Here is a 22,142-nt window from a genome sequence, read left to right on the forward strand (position 1 = left end):
TCTCTCTCTCTCTCTCTCTTTCTGTGTGTTCATTCTTTTTCCTGTCACAATGTCCACGAGACAAAGAAAGAGAGGGAAAGAGAGAGAAAAAGAGAGAGGGAGAGGGGAAGCAATTCGCCAATGCATTTGGCGGACAGTCCGTAATTTTTATCAGCGAAAGTTTCGCGCCGTTTATCCGCAATCCCGAGAGGGCACTCCAGCTCTCTCGCTCGCGCACCTTCAAATCCTATTTTTCTTTACTTTCGCGGCTGAAGTAGGAAGTTGCAGTAGGCCAATCCTCTCCCCGAGAACTTTTCGCTCTTGCCTCGGCGCAATAAGCTTAGGTAGAGAAACGCGCGACGGGGTCCGGGAGAGCGTCTCCGCGTAAATTCCATAGACACGGCAAGATCGGTTACGTTAACGAACATCTCTGGGCTTAATTACTCGTGTGAATAAAAATTCCGAGCAATTTTTCCCTTAGAAAAGTTCTTCTCAGAGTTCAGCTCTCTGATAATAATAATCACCGATGAGAGATCATTAATTGCGCTTGAGATTAAAATTATCTCGATCCGGGATTAAATCAGACTTTTATAATGCAAAATAACATCCGCTTTTTCAACCGTAGGCGGCTATTCAACTATCAAGTATATGTCGTTTTCGTAAAAATTAACTTCGTAACGGAAGCGCTCCTTCGAAATTTTCAGTGGTCAGAAATTTTCAAAATTTATACAAACGAACGCACTGATGAGACAACCGATACGAACAGAATAATTGATCGGACTTCCGGGCCACGTCGCTGTAGTGGCATCCACATATCTGGGACGACCCAAGGCAATCGATTAATGATCGTGCATTGTGGATCAGTGCCGCCACGCTGGGTGGTAGAGCCGCAGGATGCCCACGCATCGGAAGGGATGCCCCGGCTGAGCCTGCATTGCCACGCAGATGGCTTCCCGCCGCCGTTGGTCACGTGGCGACGCGGTAGCGGCAAGAAACCCGGCAATTATCACGACATAGCCAGCCACGAGCACATGCAGGATCTCAGGATACACTCCAACGGGTCGCTAGTGTTCGGCCGCGTGCAGGAGGACCACGAGGGCTTTTACCTGTGCGAGGCTGTAAACGGCATCGGAGCTGGACTCAGCAAGGTCGTTTATCTCACTGTCAACGGTACGTTCATCAATTGACTCTTTTAACAAATCTTTAGCTCTTGTGTAAAATCTCGCGTGTAAACGAGCGAAAATTCGTGTAAATTCATTATCTTGTTACAACGATGGAGAACGCACGGAAAAAAAAGATTCGGTTGGATCAATCAAATGTTTGGTGAAATATGAGCGAACTTCTGATTAATCAGATTAGATTTCCGATTAACCAGAAATTTGCAATTGTTCAATTTAAACAGTTGAAAGTTCTGCCTTTAATCAGAATCTTGTTAGCTTGAGTATTATCAGAATCCTGATAACTTCAATCGAAATTACGATTTGTTCACATTTTAGAAGAGGTATGATCCAACGAAATTTTTTTCTGTGTACGGTATTATGATAACCTAAGTATTTCTTTCGCATAAAACGCAATTTTCTTTTTTTTATTGCCTGATAAGAAAGAAATGTTATAGACATAAAACATATTTTTTGCTGTTTCTCGCAATGCAGTTATTGACAATGCTATTAATAACTTAGGAGATAAAATATCCTTCCTCCGGGAAAGATTGTCACTCTGCTAATTGGTGATTAACCCTAATTGGATTTCACGGAAGCTCCGGGTATTATCGACGACGCGACAATTGGCTCGCGTGTAGTCAATTAAATCCACTTTGACCTACTGACGCAACGAGAAAATATTTTCTGACAAAATAATCAAATTGCTCGAACACCTTGGTGTTTCCGTAGAGCACGATCTGTTGGTTTTTAGAGCAAACATTGACGGGTAAAGCGCATTCGATAATGTGCCTTGAAAGATAAGGTCGAATGTAAATTGGTAACTCTTATCTCTTTTATAAACCCCAGATTTTCAAATTTAAATTTCTTCTAAAATAAACACGTCCTCAATTGGATGTAAATGTAAATATAATTCCAAATCCATATTTTCAAATTCATTGTGTCACAGTAAATCCATTAAAATGAATGATTTACCAAAATAACCTTACAATTTATGATGTATTATTGGATTATAATTTACAATAAAACGAATTATTTCGATGAGGCGGAAGAGTGTCTCGTTTCTGTCAATTCTCCCGCATTATTGCTCAGTCTGGGGCCACATTTGTCATTTTCCGTGAAAGATTAATTTGATCAATAAGCGGTTTCGAACACGACCGCCTTCTGGAATAAATGCACGCTTCGCACTATTCCTTGATGCAGTTCCCGCGCATTTCGTGGAGAAACATCGCAATCAGACGGCGAGGCTAGGCTCGAATGCCTCGTTGCGCTGCGAGGCGAAGGGCGATCATCCTTTGAAAATAGTCTGGAAGAAAGCCGGCTCCCAATTAGAGCCGAAACTTCCCGACTATCGTTATACTCTGAAGGAGGACAACACCACCGACGGTACTATAAGTGTCCTCGGCTTCGTCAGTACCAGCCGGGAAGACAGCGGCAGGTATTTCTGCATCGCCTCCAACTCCTACGGTCGCGACGAGATGACGATTCATCTTTATATTCAAGGTAGGAGAACACAGAAAATAGATTTGTCTGGATTCTGAGGAAAATCTCACGAGAACCGCTTATTAAATTACGGATATAAATGTAGAGAGATGCCAGTTGAGCGAGGCGGTAAGCCAGCCGGCAATTTCAGCAATACTAACTAAAAAGCGGAGACAAAAAGTAAAACGATGCAAATAATCACGATAATGGTGCGGACGTTAATAATTGTCGGCGCGGCGGTATAAGGTTATTAATGGAACGCATGAAATTATTACGAAGCGAGCTATCGCTATGCTACCTTCGCGGCATCGCCAGATGTTTATGCGTGGCGCTATTCCGCTGAATGTAATTATCGTAATGTATACAGGCACTCGACAACGCGTCCATTTAATTTAATGTACGTCCGCGCAAGTACGCGCACCACGAGATAGATGAGCAGCGGCTCTCGCGTACGTGTTCTCCAAAATGAGATACGTTTCGAGCGGACGTATTGTGCCGGATAACCCGTGAAATATGCATAATGCGGGACGCGACAATCGTGCCGTAACTGAAAATTATTCCATGGGACGCGACGCGCGCACAAGATTAGGCGAAAATTCTCAACTAATTATCAAACTCTAATTTCACGCTGCAAAACGTTTGCGAGGATTAAACACGACTATGCGACTTGATATCGCGGCTCGGCTCACGTCGGAGTTGCACCAAACTCTTGAAAATCTTCTCTAATATAAAAGTATTAATTGTTTTAATTAAGCAAATAAATTTTCAATATTAGGAGAATATAAGTACTTTACAACAAATTATACAGACAAATTATATATATATATATATATATATATATATATATATATAAAATTTATATATATATATATATATATAATGAAGAGAAAATAATGAATAATGAATGAATATATATATATATATATATATATAATGAAGAGAAAATAATTTGTGCACTGTTATATATACATATATATAAACATGATATATACATATAAAAATTAGATGAAGTCAAATTCTTTAAACACTGCAGAATTAGACATTAAGATTCAACAATATTGTGTCAATGTTGTGTACAGAACCCCCAGACTTCCCTCGTAATCTTCATGTAATCGAGAAAGGCAGTCGTCACATTAACCTAGGTTGGACGACCAGTCAAGACGGGAACAGTCCAATTACTCAGTATATAATCGAGTACAAAACTGAGTCGGGTAAGTGCAATCCGATGAATGTTCATTAACTTATACAATTTAATTCCCCAATAAACAAGAAATCAGTACAACGTATTCAATAACGTATCATATAACGTATCATATAAAATCGTTTACAAAAACGATTTTAATTATTTTTAATTATTTAGAACATAAGTGTATTTGATTTTATATTGAAATATCATATATATTATTTAGGATGTTATTTTTATGTCTCTTGCTTAATATGTAAAAAATGTTTTGTCTCATGTACAATATTCCTTGAATATTTGGAAAGCAATATCATTATGCTGCATTTAAAAAACATTCATAAAACATTATACAGAAACGTTATTTATGCAATATCAATGTTTCAAAAGATAGATATAATGTTTTTTGTTTACTGGGTCAGCATTGTAAAAACGTATCAGTAATGGACGACCGAATGAATCGACATGGCAACGGAAACATGAAAGCTATTGAACGTCAGTAACGATCCGGAATATGAAAGTTACGCAACTGATAAAAATGTCAGGCTCCCGTCGGCGCTGCGGCGTCGACAATTTCGCATTGTCTGCGCTTCCGGCCACTGATTATTAGGATTAAACCCCCGCGGAATGATTGCTCAATCTTGCAGAGGTATGGCACGACCACACGTTCCACACGACGGTGCCAGGTACACGTGCTCACGGCCACGTGAGCGGCTTGCGTCCTGCGGTCACTTACCACTTCCGGATATACGCAGACAACGAACTGGGTCGGAGTCAAGCGAGCGACGTAGGTATCGGCCAGGACCGACCAGGCATTTACAAGTCAAATCCCTCTCGTCGACGCTCGTTTCGTCGCCGACATCCCCCAGCCTTCCTCCCTCACCCGCGGCCTGACTCCTCGCTCGTTCTCGCCCCCGAGAATTAAAACAATTGGGACACCCAGGTCGGGGACCGGCGTCGATCGATACGCGCGCGTAAAAAAGGCTATCTCACCTCGCGAAACGAATCTCTCTCTCCCTCCCTTTCTCTCCTTCCGTCGCTTCTCGACGGATGTAACGTCGCATCGTTGGCCTGGATTTAAATTGCACCGCTGCCCTTTCGAGCATATCGACCCTCTTGTGCTTCTTCTCTTTTTCTGTCCTCTCCGCGAGGAAGAATTCGTCCGCGTTTAAGAAAACAGGCTGCGGAACGCCGCGCAGTTCCGAAGTGAAATATCGGGCGCGGATCCGATCGTGTTCGTTTCTGTCGCAGTGGAATCCTCGTGACATCCGATCTTCCGTTCGCGTGTTTTCCTGATGGCCGGTTATCGGAATTAGGAGCTTTTCGACTGCCGCGTTAGCTACCGTGCAATCGTTGACGTCTAACTTTGTCAGTAGTAGAATAAATACGAGTTCCGAGCACAGCTGTTATAGCGCTATAAAACTAATAAAAATTAGTGACACAACTCTCATTTACATTTGAGGGATATTTTATTAATATAGTAAAATTATTCAAACGCTTTTCGGTCTAATTCGCAGACTCTCTTCAGTGATAACAAGAAAAATACAAATATATATATATATATATATATATATATATATATATATATATATATATATACACAATAAAACAGTTGTCCGTCACGGGAGTCAAAATAATAAGATGTCGTTGAAAAAACAAATTCGCAAACGGGAAACGGAGGTCAACGCAAAAAAAAAAACAAAAAGTGAACTAAGAAAATCTTTCGAGACCAAAAGAACATATGATGGAAGTCGTCCTTGTTAGCCCAAATATAAAATCCGTTACTCAACGAAGCACTTAATAGAGTGTCGTGAGATGTAAAAGTCTATTAAAATTAAAAATTAAAGGAGAAACAATGGTAAAGGTGAAAATTTGGGCAGAGAGCTAATAAAGAATAATTACCTCAAAAATAAAAACCGTTCACTAATAAACGCAATGTTAGGTCGATATTCAAGTGAATCTCCGAATCCGAGAGCGGTACAAGAAGTTTGTTTATACAGGGTGTCTCACACTCTCCTTCGGGCATTTTGTGGGGACGTAGAACACGTTGAGGTAAACATAAAAGTCCTATACCGTTTTGCGATATTCGCAATAATTACCGAGATATTAATTGTAGAAAATCTGTGAATGATCATGCAGGATATGGTAAATGAGTTATAATAGCGATGACTGCCGTCGTGTATTTATACTTTAGGTTAAATTGAACAAAAAAGTCCTCTATCATTTTGCAAATAATCACATAGATTTTTAATTATTAATTAAAGAAGATAAGTGCATTATCACGCAAAATCGTGCAATAATCTTCTTTAATTAATAATTAAAAATCTATGTGATTATTTGCAAAATGATAGAGGACTTTTTTGTTCAATTTGATCTAAAGTATAAGTACACGACGGCAGTCGTCGCTATTATAACTTATTTACCATATCCTGCATGATTATTTACAAATTTTCTACAATTAATATCTCGATAATTATTGCGAATATCGCAAAACCGTATAGGACTTTTATGTTCACCTCAGCCTGTTCTACGTCCGCACAAAATGCCCGGAGGAGAGTGTGAGACACCCTGTATATCAATCGCAATGGCATAAAAACTATATACGAGAGCTGTATATGAAAAAGCTAACGTAAAATAGAATCAAGCAACGTGTTATAACAGTTGTCCAGATTTTCGGTGTCAATTTGCGAATTTAAGTCGTCTTTTTGAAATTTAATAAAAATCATTTGCGACCCGAAGAGGATCTGCGAATTAGACCGAAACGCGTTTGAATAATTTTACTATATTAATAAAATATCCCTCAAATGTAAATGAGAGTTGTGTCACTAATTTTTATTAGTTTTATGGCGTTATAACAGCTGTGCCTAAACTTGTATTGGCCCTTTATTCTACTACTGATTAGATTCTCTTATAAAGAGTTCTTTCTTCCTTATTTTATTTTAATTTTGATCATTCTTCATTTTATTACGATTTTGTCCTGTTAATTCCTATTAATTATTAATTTCGCTACAATTTTTTACTATTTAATAAACAAGGTGTGTGTATTCTTTTTTTTATGTTTCGCTGTCATATTGCTGTGAAAAATTTGATCGCGTGTAAAATAAAAAAAAAGAGACAAGCCACACACACACATATGCAGTTATATCACGTTTTTTTACAAATTTCGCATTTCGAATTAGCCGCGGGGCAGAAATTTTTATTCTGCGACGATTTGTTTAAACAAAAATGTTGCGGCGAAAGTGGCGGTGAAAGTGAACGAGCCACGCTAGAGGCGCTATCAGCGCGAGTTTTTTCGCTTTTTCAGATTTTGGACTCAACGACGGAGGGGGAGAAGCCTGGCGGGCCACCGCGAAATCTCAAAGTTGATCCCATCAGCTCGACCGAGTTCAACGTCACCTGGGACCCGCCCGATCATGATTTATGGAACGGCGAGATACTTGGTTATCATGTCGGCTACAAGGAACAAAGGTAACGACCGAAAACAGCGTTGTTGTTTCCACGAGACGCGCCCTGACAAATATGACAGCTTGCTGCCTCGCTCCTGCACCCGGAGGCATACACACGCACACGCGCGACAGCGAAAACTCCGACTCTCTGGATTTCGCCCATAGAGCTGATAGCGTAGAATCGCGCGCCATTAATAAACGACCCGCTATCTCGAGGTCAGTTATTTATTCGCCAGAAGCAACACCGACAAATCCTCGAAAAACCTCGCATTTTATTTCGCCTCGGCCGTGTTTTGTTTATATCGTTTCATTTCGCATTGTGTTTATTACGCGCCATTGTGCATGCATCGACGTCAATTTTTCATACTTCTGGAATACGCTAGTTTACAGTACTGTAGTAAACTCGAAACTCGATTACGCAACTCGCCATCCAAGTGAGTTTCCATTCTGACTCGTTGGAGCTTGTAACTCCTAATTGGCGATGTTAGAATGCGCTTTTAGATTCTTGAGTTTCTCGTGGATATCTGCATTCATCATACACCTGATCGTTCGCCCGTTTCGTAAATTATGCACGCCGGAAATATCGCGCGAAGAATAATGCTCCGCTACTCCTTATACAGGGTTTTCTATCGCCCTTGCATTTTTTATTCTAATCCAATTTTGAAGTTCGCGCTTCGCCAAGTTTGAGATTAAAGGGAGACACTTGATAGCGGCGGACTAATTAATCACGCCAACCAGGTGTAATGAACACTTTCGCGAAATACAGGTTCGGCGCGGAGCAGTATACGTACAAAACTGTGGAGAGACGGATCTCGACGGCGAGTGTCGCTCTGGGCTTGGCGAGGACGTCCATGCCCGGACGGCAGCATCACTTGACGAACTTGAAGAAGTACACGCGTTACAGCGTGGTCGTTCAAGCGTTCAACGCCCTCGGCCCCGGTCCCATGACACAGGAAGTTCAGGCTACGACACTCGAGGATGGTAAGCGACCGTGAAAACCGCATCGACCGGCGTTTACTTCTAGGTCGACAAGTGCATGTCGAAGATACGCTGAAAGAAAAAAAAATGCTTAATCTCGATTCAATTGAAGCCGTTTTCGGTGTCAACCTGTTTTATTCTTCTGAAAAGATAATATATGATAGCAATATTTATATTTATATAAGATTATTATATAAATACCATAGTAACACCTCTCACAAAAATTCTTACACTCCCGACAATAATTATTTCACTACACAATTGTAGCCGCAAATACTATCTCTTTTTCAGAATACCGCGATAACATTTCAGCGTCTTAATTTGGAACGCGCGATTGTAAAATATTAATTTCGTGAGCTTTCTGGAATAGAAATTAAAACTCTGTGAATTAATTCCTAATATATAATTTAATAATATATATTATATTAATAATATAATTTAAGACGAATTTTAAGCCGTTCCGCCATAGACGATCATTTATTACGAATGGACTTTCTTAAAGTGAATCAGTGAAATATTATTGAAAGCATATACACTGATTTGCAGCTATAAGTAGAGCATTGAAACTGCTCAGTGCTATACTTATATCAATGACTATTCACTAAAAATTATTATTATTATTTACTGATTCACTTTAATAGAGAATACAATCCTATTTAAATAGAAAATTGATCTTCGATTTATCTCGTGTTATAAATTTTACGAGACTAGCCGAACAACCACGAAAATGCACGTGCCATGTCGAACGTGCGAAATTAGCACGTGCAATACTGATGCTATCGATTCGCAAGCTCCTCCGACGTCCCGAACGTCTCACTAGGTTCTTTCGTGTAGACGTCTATTTTTACATCGGGCGCCTTCAAAAATTCATGAAGAGAATAATATTCGCGCTTGTGCCGCGAGCCTATCACGAATTCCGCTATGAATACCAACGTACGCGGCAGCCGCACGACTTCCGGATAAATAATAAATTCAGATGCGGCACCCGCCGTCGCGCCCCGCACAGCACGCGGTAGCGATCCGCGCTCGCAAATAACTTCTTTAATCCTATCCGCACGGATGGCGGACCCGGCAAAACTTTCAAGTGCACTCCGATATTTTCGATCGTGAGGGCAAACAGTCGCCGCGACGAGATCGTGAACCCCTTTCCACTTTATATCAGAACTCCGAAAATATCCTATGCAGGCGCATTCAGGTTATTGTTGAATATGCGCGATCGTCGGTATAAGAATATCCTATACGGAGCATTTCACGAGGGTAAGATCTGATTAACGGTAAAAAAAAGTTCGTCGAATGATATTTTCGCCGTGACTTTTTCAGACATATCCAATTTTATACTAGTTCACACTGGAACCGTGATGTTTGCAACTAATTGAAATAGCATCTTTGAAAGAATTTGTTTCATCAATGTATTGCCAATATATATATATATATATATATATATATATATATATATATATATATATATATATAGGGTGTCCCGAAACTACCGCATGCTATTTTAATGGCAGAATATTCTTTAGAATATTTCAAAACGAAAACTTTCATATAAAAATGTCGAGGCTATAATAGTTTTCAAACGGGAAGCGATTATATTTCATCAATAACAAGGCTGAGATTTCGCACGATCAGGCACGTTGAAATGGCAAGTGATAAAGTTCTCCTATGAATGTCATTCATACCACGATATTTTTTTTACGATATTATGATCATTATATAAATTTACAATAACATTGTCATAATATGTTTTGCCGCTTCTCTATGCTTTGCAGTAATATATTTTTTATACGAATAATAGTTGTAAGACATCTTAAATATGATTCAAGTAAAAATAACATATTTCAGTTTAATCTGTCAAAGCATTGATCAATTATTATCATGAAGGTGTTCACTATTCTATACGGTGTGTGGTACCTTTATCACTTGTCACTTCGGCATGCTTGAGCGCGCGAAATCTAAGTTCTGTTATTGGTGAAATATAATCGCTTCCCATTTGAAAACTATTATAGCCTCGACATTTTTGTATCAAAATTATCGTTTTAAAATGTTCTAAAGAATCTGCTATTAAAATAACATCTGGGACACCCGAAACTACCGGATGTTATTTTAATAGCATTTTATATATATATAATAAAATATCTGTCAATCTATCTGTTCTGTTTAAACTTTTAACCTTTTGACCAATCTAGACCAAATTCTTTTTGTCTAGGACCCAGGAAAATATAGATTACATGAAATTTGAACACTTTTCCCTTTGATTTCATCACCTTGACACTTTGTGATGTTCTAGATATAAGAAGTTCGGGCAAGTAGTTTAAGCTAATATCACAGTTTAAGATCTACTCACAAAGTGAGTACGTATGAACCAAATTACTAATCGCAAATTTCTCCTTACTCCTTATCTAAATGAAGAGTACGTCCAGATATTCTTATGTCGATGATCGTTTTAAACGCAATGGACACATCTTACGTTTTTGCTTTTGCTCGGAGTTTGGTTGTGTAAAAATATTGCCGATTTAACGCTGCCTTCTGGTAGTTTATTAGAAGTTCAATGAACTTAATTTATAGATAAATGACTATTTATAAAATGTTAATCGCTGTTACTTTAAATCGATGGTTTCTTCGTTAATATTTGAAGTCGATGGCTTCAAATGGAAATTTTAATCCGCTAAATTGTATTTATTAGATATTCCACGAATATCGCGCAAGTGACCCAACGTAGCCTCTGCTTGATATTAAATGCTTTAGCGCTTAGTGCATGGCAGACGATGATACGCGGACTACCTCATACGAAAACGTAATCTTAATATCTCGGGTAAAACGCGCTTCCAGTCCCGAGCAGTCCTCCGCTGGACGTGCGCTGCACGGCGCTCTCCTCGCAGTCCTTGCAAGTCTCCTGGGACTCCCCACCCGAGTCCAGCCTGAACGGGAACTTGAAGGGCTACAAGGTCATGTGGGAGAACACTGACGCGTTGGCGGAGTTCATCAAGCCAGAAATGAAAATCACCACCGCTCTAACCGTGATGATCCACGGTCTGGAGAAGTACACGAATTACTCAGTTCAAGTCTTGGCATCCACCAAGGCCGGCGACGGCGTCGCCTCGACGTCCCTCTTCTGTGTCACCGAAGAGGACCTGCCGGAAGTGCCGGCTGGTGTCAAGGCCGTCGCCAGTTCCGCCACTTCCATCATCGTTTCCTGGCAGCCACCGTTCAAGAGCAATGGCAATATCACGGCCTATAACGTACACATTCGAGCGTTGGGACCGGAGGGCAAGTGGCACCGGAGAGCCTTGCTGCCGCATCAGACCAGCTATCAGGCCGAAGATCTGCACAAGAGGAGCCAATACGAATTCAGCATCGCAGCTGTCACGTCGGTCGGCGAGGGACCGCAGACCCCGTCGATCACGGTTTCACCTTCCAGCGAAGGTAAAGGATCGTAGGGTATCTCTGTCGCGAATTGGATCGGTTTCGAGATCGTGATCGATTGCAAATTAGAAGACACGTGGGATATGAAAAACATATCGAGAACGTAAAGAAAAGTTGCGCCTCAATTATGGTCGAAATGCGCGCTGATACGTTTGGGACACTGAAGAACCGTGCGGAAGCGCGATTGCGTATTTACTACATAGAGAAAATGTGCAATCTTACCTCAGTCATGAAACTTGGAAGTTGCGAGAGTTGCATTTGGGCGCGAGTTGGTCTAGTTGCGGAAGTTGGATTTCGGAGGGCCGTTAATTCGTCCATTGGATAACGTAAACATCCGGCTTCTCGAGCTAAATGAATTGTTTGCAAACGGCTCCCCAACGAGATACCGAGCGTCGTATTTATGTTTTGTTAATGAGACACGTCTTCTTGCTTCTATTTCGTATTTTCCGGCCGGCCTTGGAAGTCGTCGCGAACTCTCTTGCGCGAACTTTAAATCTTCTCGATCTCCTCTCAGCCGGTGGGAAATACTTCGTCGAGTTTGTGTACTCAATGGAAGTTAACTTAGATAACCGCGATTTATCGTCCCGTGTCCTTGCTGAGGGGATGTTCGCACGATACTTTATTACAGTTCGCGCCGCCATATACTCGTTCGACACCACGCTCGTTGTGCCGTGGAAACAAAATGTGACGCTGCCTTGCCAGAGTGTGGGCAAGCCCGAGCCTTCGGTTAACTGGAAGCGTTGGGGACAAATCGTCAACCCGAACCGAAGGATGTCTCTCCATCCCGACGGATCCCTGCACATTGTCGATCTTAACAGGAACGATAGCGGAAATTACACTTGCTTCGTGGAGAATCGTCATGGTTCCGACAAAATAAGCCACCGTTTAACCGTACAAGGTAAGCCAGCCCGAATAAGCTTGTGCGAGAAGAAATATCTGTGAAAAAATACTCTCAGTACAAAATTAATTAAATTAGTCGAACTATATCGTTAAGTAAAGAGTGATTGTCGGTAAAGTAATTTAAAATATCACGAAGACTTCAAATACATTCGAAATCATGCATTTTTAACAGCCTTGGAAGGTATCGCTCTGATTACTGTCTACCTTATACTTCTTACAATTTTATTCGCTGTTCCACTTTTTCCATTTTTACTTGTTGAACGCTCAAAGAATAAAGACGAGCTATCTCCTTCTCAGAGAACTCCCTTTAAACTCGGGGAGGATCTCGATACAGTAGCGGTAATACAAGGGCAAGATCCCTGAGTCAATATTTGTCTTCTCAGTACCACCTGCGGCACCGATATTGCACGCGATCGGCACCAGCAGCAATTCGATCAACGTGCAATGGAAGATGACCGACGACGGCGAGTCGCCGATTAAGGGCTACATCCTGCACTACAAACGCGAGTCTGGCGAGTGGGAGGAGTTCAAGGTGTCGCACAAAGTGAACACCTTCGTACTGTCGCGGCTCTGGTGCGGCAATGACTACCAGGTGTACATGACGGCGTACAATCGCATCGGCATGGGCAAGCCGAGCAAAATCTTCAAGGCGACCACGAAGGGCTCGAAGCCGGACGACTCGCCCGGCAATGGCGACAAGTTCGTCACGGTCAATGTATCGTGGATCACGCTGCACCTCAGCATGTGGAATGACGGAGGGTGTCCTATAACGTACTTCGAGCTGGAGTACAAGAAAAGTGGCGAGGGCATTTGGACGCTGGTCTCAAATAATATAGAGGTATCCAAGTAGAGATCTCATTTCGCGCCGGGGTGCAAAGCTCTACATCGTTTTCTGTCTCTCTGTCGTGTGAAAATGTCCGAAGTTATTCTCTTTTCCGTTGTGCACGCGCGCGCGTAGAAAATACTTTCTTCAGTTACTTTAGTCCTGTTATGGAATGACTTTTATCTTCGAAACCAGATACTCTCTCATAGAGAGGAATTATTAATGACGCTAAATCTTCGGTTGATACTTTGTGACATTATACACGCTACTTCGCTAACAACTGATCTCCGTGAAAGGATGTAATATTTAATGTGCGATTACACGGATACTGTCGCCAGGTGCAAAAGACATATACTCTGAGCGAGCTGCAGCCGGGCACTACTTACAATATCCGCATAAGAGCCCACAACAACGCCGGCTCGTCGGTGGCCGAGTACAAGATAACGACATTGCAGCTGCACATTAGCACGACCATGTCTGCCATCGAGATCGATCACTATATCCCGCAGCACACATCCGTGTACTCGGACCTGAAGCTGATCGTGCCACTGGTGCTGAGCTCGCTCGCGGTCATCGCCGCGGCCGGCGCTGTCTTCTATTGCTTCCGCAAACGTTAGTTCAACAGCAACACCTCGCGAGTAACGCAACAAATTTACTCGAGTAAAATCCAAATATATCCGAGATAGTTGAAATAAATTTCAAAGGCCGCATTAAAAAAAATAAGCGTCTCCAGAAATGAATACAAGTGCGGTCACTGATACGATCTAAATGAGAATCGATTTACTTTACAGAAGAAACGTTTCACTTATGCCAGTTTTTACCAACTTTAGCTTGATCGGCTGATTATTCTAACGGAATTGATCAGTCGCATATGCTAATTTTGACTAACGGGAAATGCGATTGGCTGAGATAACCAGCCGGTTAATCAAAGTTAGTAGAAACGGGCATTACAAATCGGGCAGATTAAACTTTCTTTCTCATGAAATAAACAGTCGATTCAGCCACGAATCGATTTAATTCCGGAGATAGTACGAGATTGTTAAAAATCTCGATTGTTAAAGATGTATTAAAAATGCTCATCGCCATCCAGGTCCGTTCATGGGCGACATTGGGAGTCTGCACGACGCTCAGACCGCGGCCGCTTTAGACAATAAGCAGAACATGGAGCAACGCGAACAGTATTACGCCACCGTACGTAAACCGCTACGCTCGCCGTTACACGAGATGGCTACCCTAGAGAAAATACCAGGTGAGATAGACAAACGTTCGCGTCGGGGTGTGCGAAAAATCAATGAGCCCTCTCTTACTGTAAATCGATAGAGATGATGAGAAAGGCCGGTTGAAACGCGAGAATGGGGCTCTACGGAAAATACGAGATCGCGCGAGGGGCAAAACAATCGCGGACCCCGTAGTCACTATTAACGATCGTCATTAAACATGCTTGTAGAATATTCGGAAGATATCTACCCGTACGCCACGTTCCAGCTGGAGGAAAGCGTACCTGCAGGAGGCGACAGCCGCTGCAATTCTGCCGCGCCTCTTCAGACCTTTGTCTATCACGACCCTCGTCTGTCCACTGCCGATACCCTTCAGTTACGAGAGGTATCGTCTGCCGAATTAATCGCCGTTAGCGTTGTCGCCTATGCTCGCCCTCTCGCCGCACGTTTTTGTCTCCCCCCTTCCCCTCCGCTCGAGTGTAATTCGATTTCTCACGAGCATTTTTGTTCCTACATTTATTCCGAAATTCCAATTCTCTAAAGTTCTTCTCATGCGAGCAGACATATACGTCGTTTATCTCTTTCAGGTCATGATAAATTATTTTAAATCACATTTTAAATAATATTAAATCATGTTCTCTAATTTCTTTTACTTTCATTTCGACTCTTTGCAATTTTAGTACTATTCGGTCGTGCAAAGACAAGCTTCCACGACATTCAAAGAAGTGTTTTGCTAACCCAGAGATAGAATCCCAAATGTCACAGTTAAAATTTATCGCTGCGTTTTGTGCTGGAAAATTGTCTGTGCTACGTAGAATTTACAGCGATTACCGCGGACAAATTTAGATCCCACCATCAATTATTAACCTGGACCTGAACTTAATCTAGATGGACACTACAAAGAGAGAGAGAAATTTTCCTGCGCAAAATTTCACAAATAATTCAGATAAATTCTGTCATCTACACTGATTTACAAAACATACGTAATATTACAGTGTTTGTCAGTCATTTATCCGTCTTATCTAATTTCACGTATCTAAATAATTTTCGCTACGACTGCAAGATCGTTTTTTCGAGTGGATAAAGCGAACTTGTTGTTGAACGCGTTAAACGTGCGGGGAGAAACGCGAGCGCGCGAGACCATCATCGCTTTTATCATTCACCCTCTCATTCCCTCTGCATTCCCGGCTTCGTTAAACCCACGATGATGATCACGCATTGCATGCGCATCCTCGAACAATGCACTGAAAATCACCTCACTCCCATGGCGCATTCGGAACCCTTAGCGATCCACTGTGTGAATATTTAGGTCACTCGCACTCGCATGCTCCGTGTGAGTTCCTCGAGCGTCTTGCGCGCGATCAATGCGACGTGCGACATAACTGCGAATGTTAATTCGCGTGCAAATTCTCCTTCCCGATATTCTTTATTTTTCTCTTCTTTCGTTTGTCCGTGCGTCTGTCCGATTCGTTCGTTCGTTCGTCCATTCGGCCCACGATTTTTCTCGGAGAATACGAAATATTTTTCTGATTCTTTTTTCGGCGAAACAATACCGCGATGCAGATTAGCGATTAGCGTCGAGCCCGATCATTGCGACTGCTGGTCCCACCTCGCTTCGTCTCGCAATTGTCCTGAAACGGCGATTCGCGAGTCGAGAAGATTGGAAGAGCAGACTTGATCCGTCGAGTGCCGTTCGCCATTTACACATTTACATCGCCGAGTTTCGCCGTAGCTCCGCTAGCTGTAGCATAAGACTCTTTTGCTCTATCTCTCTATCTCTCTATCTATCTGTCTATCTATCTATCTATCTGTCTCTCATGATTCATCGCATCGCCCTTACCGCGATTCCCAATTCGACGAAGTAGAACAGAGTTTCTGTGGAGATGGTGACGCACGTCGATACCTGCCCGTTTTTCCTTCATTGTCGTAATTAAATGGAAAACAAAATATAGAATAAAAAATATCTCGGTCGAGAGATTGTTTCGCAATAATCCACCACATCTGTGGAAAAGCATTAGACTGACAATACCAAGTCACCTGCCTACCATTCATTGATAACAAATATAATATCTTCATCTGATCTCGGTCGTAACAACTAACAATGTAAAATTCAAGAGAATACAATGAAAGTGAAGATTAACATATACAGTGGGTCGCAAAATGGTTTAAAAACGATAAAGTTAGGAGCTTGTACTAAGCTGTCAAGATTGACAATTGTTATGAACAGACACTTACGCCAAAGTAATATAATTAATAATATAATTAAAACCACTATATGATAATAAATAATAGTATAATACTAATAATAATAATTAATAATATAATTACTAGGCGAGCCCATCAATAATGATCCTTGACAGTTTGGTGTGCTACCGACTTCGTAGCGTCCGCACCGTTTTGCAACTCACTGTACAACAAGATCGGAAAATACTTGTGCACTTAAATGAACAGGAACCGAAAGTGACCTCCTGCCGATTCCTTTTAATTCGATGTCGCCCACTCCGTGTCCGCTGGACGCGCAGCGATGAATTATAGTGAACATTTCCGCTCCCGAGATTCCCGCGATGTCGCCTCGCTTCTCGTGTACGAGTAGCAATCTCGGCGTGATAAATTATTATCCCGGGTCAGGCGGAAACTCACCAAGTCACGACTCTCGACAACGGCTCTGGTCGCTTCTCGTAGACGCCCGTACGATCGTCGTACGGTCGGGAGATAGACTGCCGACGGGATCGAGATGCGGCGGATGCGCGACGTGCCATTTTATATGGAAACCAATTCCGTCTGATTGCAGTCGGATTGCAACCGGTACACTAAGGTGCGCGGAGGCCGTTCGTCCTCTGCACCGTTGCACAAAGCGCACAAGGTCAGTCAGGGCAAGTCCGAGTCGGAGGAGTACGACACCCTGGGCTCGGACAGCGACACGGAAGTCGGGACCAGCAGCCGAACCGAGTCTTCCAATCACCTCGTCGATTCGCACCACTCGGCATCTGCGGCCGACTCGCGCGTCCACAGTATGCAATATTTTCACCACTCTTTCTCTCTTTCTCTGTCTCTCTTCTTCTTCAGGGGCGTAGCGGTGTAGAGTAGCGAAAAGAAAGCGACGCTGCTGGAACGCCGCGTCACGTTCACCCTGAATTTGGTCCTCGACGTGTCTCGAAACTCGGCCTACACGCCGTACTTTTGATTACCGCGGAAGCCCCTCTGTTTTGCACGATTCTCGCTTTCGACCACGAAATTCGTAGCTACGCCCTTGCTTCTCTTCTTCCGGGCTGTTTCCGCCCGCGCTGCTCTCTTCTGCTTCTAGCTGCGGCTGCGATTTTGGTTTCCGATATCCCGCGAGCATGGAAACACCAGGGCCACGATAACGCGATGCACGGTCGTGTCGACGGGTTCTTTTTTTTCCGACGAAATTCCGTTCGGCGTGTCGTGTACGTCCGATTAGCTTGCGATCTCTTGCTTGTCGTCCGGAGCGATTGTTATGCGCTGCGCTGCAATGTAGATCCACGAGAAAGTGTCCACCGCGGGAGCGCACACTGCGATTGATCATTTATGTTCGGCGAGCTGTAAGTAGGACAGTTTGAGGAAAAAACGAGGGTAACGTTTGCTTGCAGACTTCCTGTACCATGGACCAGAATCTAGCACGTCTACAGAACCCTCACCGATTTTTGAGAGAAAATCGTTTCCTGGAAGGGGAAGACCCAAGTAAGTCACTCGATATTCTATTAATACTTTTCTCGTGGTTGAGATACACACATATTTCCTGAGGAGAATTTTGAGCGCATTGCTTTCAAGCGCACTGCCGAATAAACTTTCTTCAAACCCTATTCCTACCAGGTCTGTAAATATGAAACCGGAATTTGCCCATAGATGGCTCTAGCTGCCAATGTAGTTACCGTCAAACCGCGTCATTGGCGCCATTTCTTTGTTGACATCTCTGACAAAGATTTTTAATTCACAACAATACAAGTTTCATACAACAGCATAGTTTGTAATAGCGTTGAACATATCGAATTTTGTGCCTGGAAACTACGATTTGCGGACAGCATTGATTTTCTGTTACCATTTGAAGAAAACTGCTGCAGAATCGCATCGAATGCTTGTCGAAGCTTACGGTGAGCATGCTCTTGGTAAATCACAGTGCTTTGAGTGGTTTAAAAAGTTCAAAAGTGGCGATTTTGACGTGAGAAGAATGTGGAAGACCACCGAAAAAGTTCGAAGACAGCGAATTGCAAGCATTGTTGCAATGAGGATGACACTCAAACGCAACAACAACTCGCGGATCAATTAAATGTGACACGAGAAGCCGTCTCCATACGTTTGAAAGCCATGGGAAAGATCCAGAAGATGGGAAAATGGGTTCCACATGAACTGAATGAAAGACAGCAGGAAAACCGAAAAACCACTTGCGAAATGCTACTCGCCAGGTACAAAAAAAGTCATTTCTCCATCGAATTGTGACTGGTGATGAAAAATGGATATATTTTGAGAATCCTTAGCGTAAAAGATCATGGATAACTCCAGGCGAACCATCGACATTGACTGCAAGGCCAAATCGCTATGGACGGAAGACAATGCTCTGTGTTTGGTGGGATCAGAAGGGTGTGATCTATTATGAGCTGCTAAAACCTGACCAAACCGTTAATTCTGAACGCTACCGACAACAAATGATCGATTTGAATCAAGCTTTGCGTGAAAAACGACCAGAATATAAAAAAAGGCAACACAAAGTGATTTTGCTTCATGATAATGCACCATCATACACAGCAAAACTGGTCAAGGAAACGATTGAGGCGTTTAGTTAGGAAATACTTTCGCATGCGGCTTACTCACCAGACTTGGCTCCGTCCGATTACTATTTATTTGCATCGATGGGACACGCACTTGCTAAGCAGCGCTTCACTTCTTACGAAAATGTACGAAAATGGCTCGATGACTGGTTTGCCTCAAAAGAGCAACAGTTTTTTTGGCGTGGCATCCACAAATTGTCAGACAGGTGGGAAAAATGTATAGCTAGCGATGGGCAATACTTCGAATAAAATATTTTTTATCACTTTCATACAATAAACATATATTTTCTATACAAAAATTCCGGTTTCATATTTACAGACCTGGTAAATACATCGTCTTATGTTAGGGACTCGCAAAAGCTCGTTGAATGATTGGATCGTTGATTTCATTGGATTTATGATTAATCTTTCATAGATCAGTTCAAACATTAAATTTCACAGCTCGACAAATTCGAGAGAGATCATCCGAATTGATAATCAAGAAAACACATCAGTCACATTCACTCGCTCAAATATCCCAGAAAATACCCTTCACTGGCCCTTTTTGTTCTCAGGATGTTACAGCTGGCGCGTCATACCAGCGAGGAGGCCCGTGCCAACTTCGGGCCAATCGCCGGGCCTGGCCATCCCAAGCACCAGTCGGGCAATTCCTGTGCCAATAGGGACCAGGAGCGTGACGGATCAGGAAACCTGTTCGTCCCCAAGCTGGACCCACCCTCGGGCTTCTCCGACGCGTTTGAGTTAAGCGAGGCCGAGTGCGACTTCGATCGCGGTCACAGCAGCCAACGAAACGTCCGTGACTTTGTAATCGCGGTGTAAATAAATGTAAAAGCTTCCGATGCGCACGCGAGAACCCCGTCGTATAAAGTAAAGAAATAAAAAAAAAAAAAGAAAGAAAAAAGAAAAAAAAAGAAGGAAGGAATGAGAGGAAAATCACATGCAAAAGTCGATGTAAGCCGCGGTCCGTCGTTTCGTTAATTCGAATTGGCGCCTCGCGTCCGGCCGCCAGCCACTCAAGTGATAATCCGACGTGCTCCCTTCGTCCTGTTCCTGGCCTATGTCGACGAGACAACGCGTAATCGCTCGTATCCTCGAGACGGCTCTATTATCAGCTCGGCGATGTGAGCTGCCCATCACAGCGGCGCTTCCTGATTCCCGGCGCGATCGATCCGTCGAGGCCCAGTCCTCGAGACGATCGGTCCGGATATTTAGGGCGTAAATTATAAAGTAAAGTATAAAGTAATAATCAGGCGGACGAACGCGCCAACACACACGCGTGGCAGATTAATCGTAATGAGCATTCGGCTTTAACAGGGAGGCAAAGTTTGACGAGAGAGACCGAGAAAGAATCTACAAGCTGCCGCTTGGTTCCGCAAAGGGCGGCGCCGTATTGTTGTTTGTTCTATATCCGTGGCAGGAATACGATATACGGGCACCCGCGAGTCCGCGAAGTGTTTCTACGACGATGATTCGTCAACTGCCACACTTGTTCCACTCCGTGTAATAATCCTAGTTAGTTGAAATGGCGGCGCTACACGTATCCACCTCGGATTTCTTCCCTCCGGCAAGGATCTCTGCGCGACGAGTACTTGCCACCGATGCCAAAGTACACATTCGTACAAAACACGAACACACACACACACACATATATACACGCGCACGCGCGCGTATCCACAACATGCACTCCGCAACCTTTTAATTATTAACGATAGCGAAAGTATAACGCGAACGCGCGATGACTGTTACAAAACCGTAAAATTCTAATGGTAACGGGAGCGAAACTGCGAACTGCCATCTTATTCTACTATACGAAACGACCAACGACTGCGAGAAGAAGAAATTTTTCCGACCGACCAATATACCTGCGAATGTCAGACTTTGCACAGCCTGACAGGACACTAAACGTGTACCGGATGCATATCGAAGCGAGCAATACGCGACTTCCGAGCGCTCCCTTTGTCTTCCAGTCATCCAGGTCATCGGACCCGATCGTACATTCATTCTTCACAACGAATCGAGCCCCCCACGTCGCACGTTCATCACAAAACAACCTTATTCAATCGCGCAGCGGCCGATCTCACCCTCCCGCGTGGGATGTTACCGTACGTGTTTACGTAATTGAGGAAAAGAAACTAATGCAATAAATCGTTCGTCGTTGTCGTCGGTGTCGTTTCAACTTACAAGAGAGACTGAAAAGCGTTATAGGTTGGAGTTTACGCGTGACAATTTACCGCGCGCGAATTTCACGCGAAGAAACGAGGAGTTTGAAACCCCTCGAACGTCACGTTGCGACGTTAGGATACTGCGAGAGAGTCGCGTTGAAATGTCGCGCGGTAAGTGTCGCGCGTAAGCCCGCTCTTAGTAGACGAGTTACCACGTAGAGTAAACGTAACAACCGAACATAATGTCTGTAAGCTGTCTATTACTACTGTTACACTATACCCACTGTACCTCGCTCAAACCGCGCACGCACATTCGACACCCCGTCCTCCTCCGTCAGATGAAAGAAGGAACAAGAGAGGAGAAGAGGAAGAAGACGACACGAACGCCAGCCCGCGTCGATTAACGATCGACGGACCCCGATGTGATGATGCGAACAGTTAATCGAGGAACGAGAGAAGAGAATTGTGCTCGAGTGTCATCGCCATCGAAACGCAGCCTTCGAGATACTATGTGTTGCTATCGAATCCGTTTAGCCGTTGCATCAACCTCACCCGTTGGTTGGGTTATCGTTCGCTCCCCCTCCCCTCCCCCCCCCCCCCCCCCC

At 43.2% G+C, this 22,142-nt stretch overlaps 1 protein-coding gene across 3 annotated transcripts in view; it reads left to right on the top strand.

Moving 5' to 3' along the window:
* The window catches only part of LOC116843640 (Down syndrome cell adhesion molecule-like protein Dscam2), a 313,414-nt gene extending 291,278 nt beyond the window's left edge, over positions 1-22,136 (top strand). For all 3 annotated transcript variants that reach the window (XM_032814198.1, XM_032814200.1, XM_032814201.1), the window contains 15 exons: positions 844-1,149; positions 2,340-2,639; positions 3,698-3,829; positions 4,446-4,585; positions 7,103-7,266; positions 8,011-8,225; positions 11,055-11,648; positions 12,277-12,546; positions 12,932-13,386; positions 13,710-13,983; positions 14,462-14,620; positions 14,819-14,973; positions 17,380-17,599; positions 18,200-18,290; positions 19,930-22,136. In XM_032814198.1, the coding sequence (XP_032670089.1) occupies positions 844-1,149; positions 2,340-2,639; positions 3,698-3,829; positions 4,446-4,585; positions 7,103-7,266; positions 8,011-8,225; positions 11,055-11,648; positions 12,277-12,546; positions 12,932-13,386; positions 13,710-13,983; positions 14,462-14,620; positions 14,819-14,973; positions 17,380-17,599; positions 18,200-18,290; positions 19,930-20,194 (3,740 nt within the window). In that variant the 3' untranslated portion in view covers positions 20,195-22,136. The remainder of the gene's footprint in view (positions 1-843; positions 1,150-2,339; positions 2,640-3,697; positions 3,830-4,445; positions 4,586-7,102; positions 7,267-8,010; positions 8,226-11,054; positions 11,649-12,276; positions 12,547-12,931; positions 13,387-13,709; positions 13,984-14,461; positions 14,621-14,818; positions 14,974-17,379; positions 17,600-18,199; positions 18,291-19,929) is intronic.
* The last annotated feature ends 6 nt before the right edge of the window (positions 22,137-22,142 follow it).

Source organism: Odontomachus brunneus, unplaced genomic scaffold (assembly GCF_010583005.1).
Source record: "Odontomachus brunneus isolate Ranch 3 - 2012 unplaced genomic scaffold, Obru_v1 Obru_scaffold_034, whole genome shotgun sequence".
NCBI lineage: Eukaryota > Metazoa > Arthropoda > Insecta > Hymenoptera > Formicidae > Odontomachus > Odontomachus brunneus.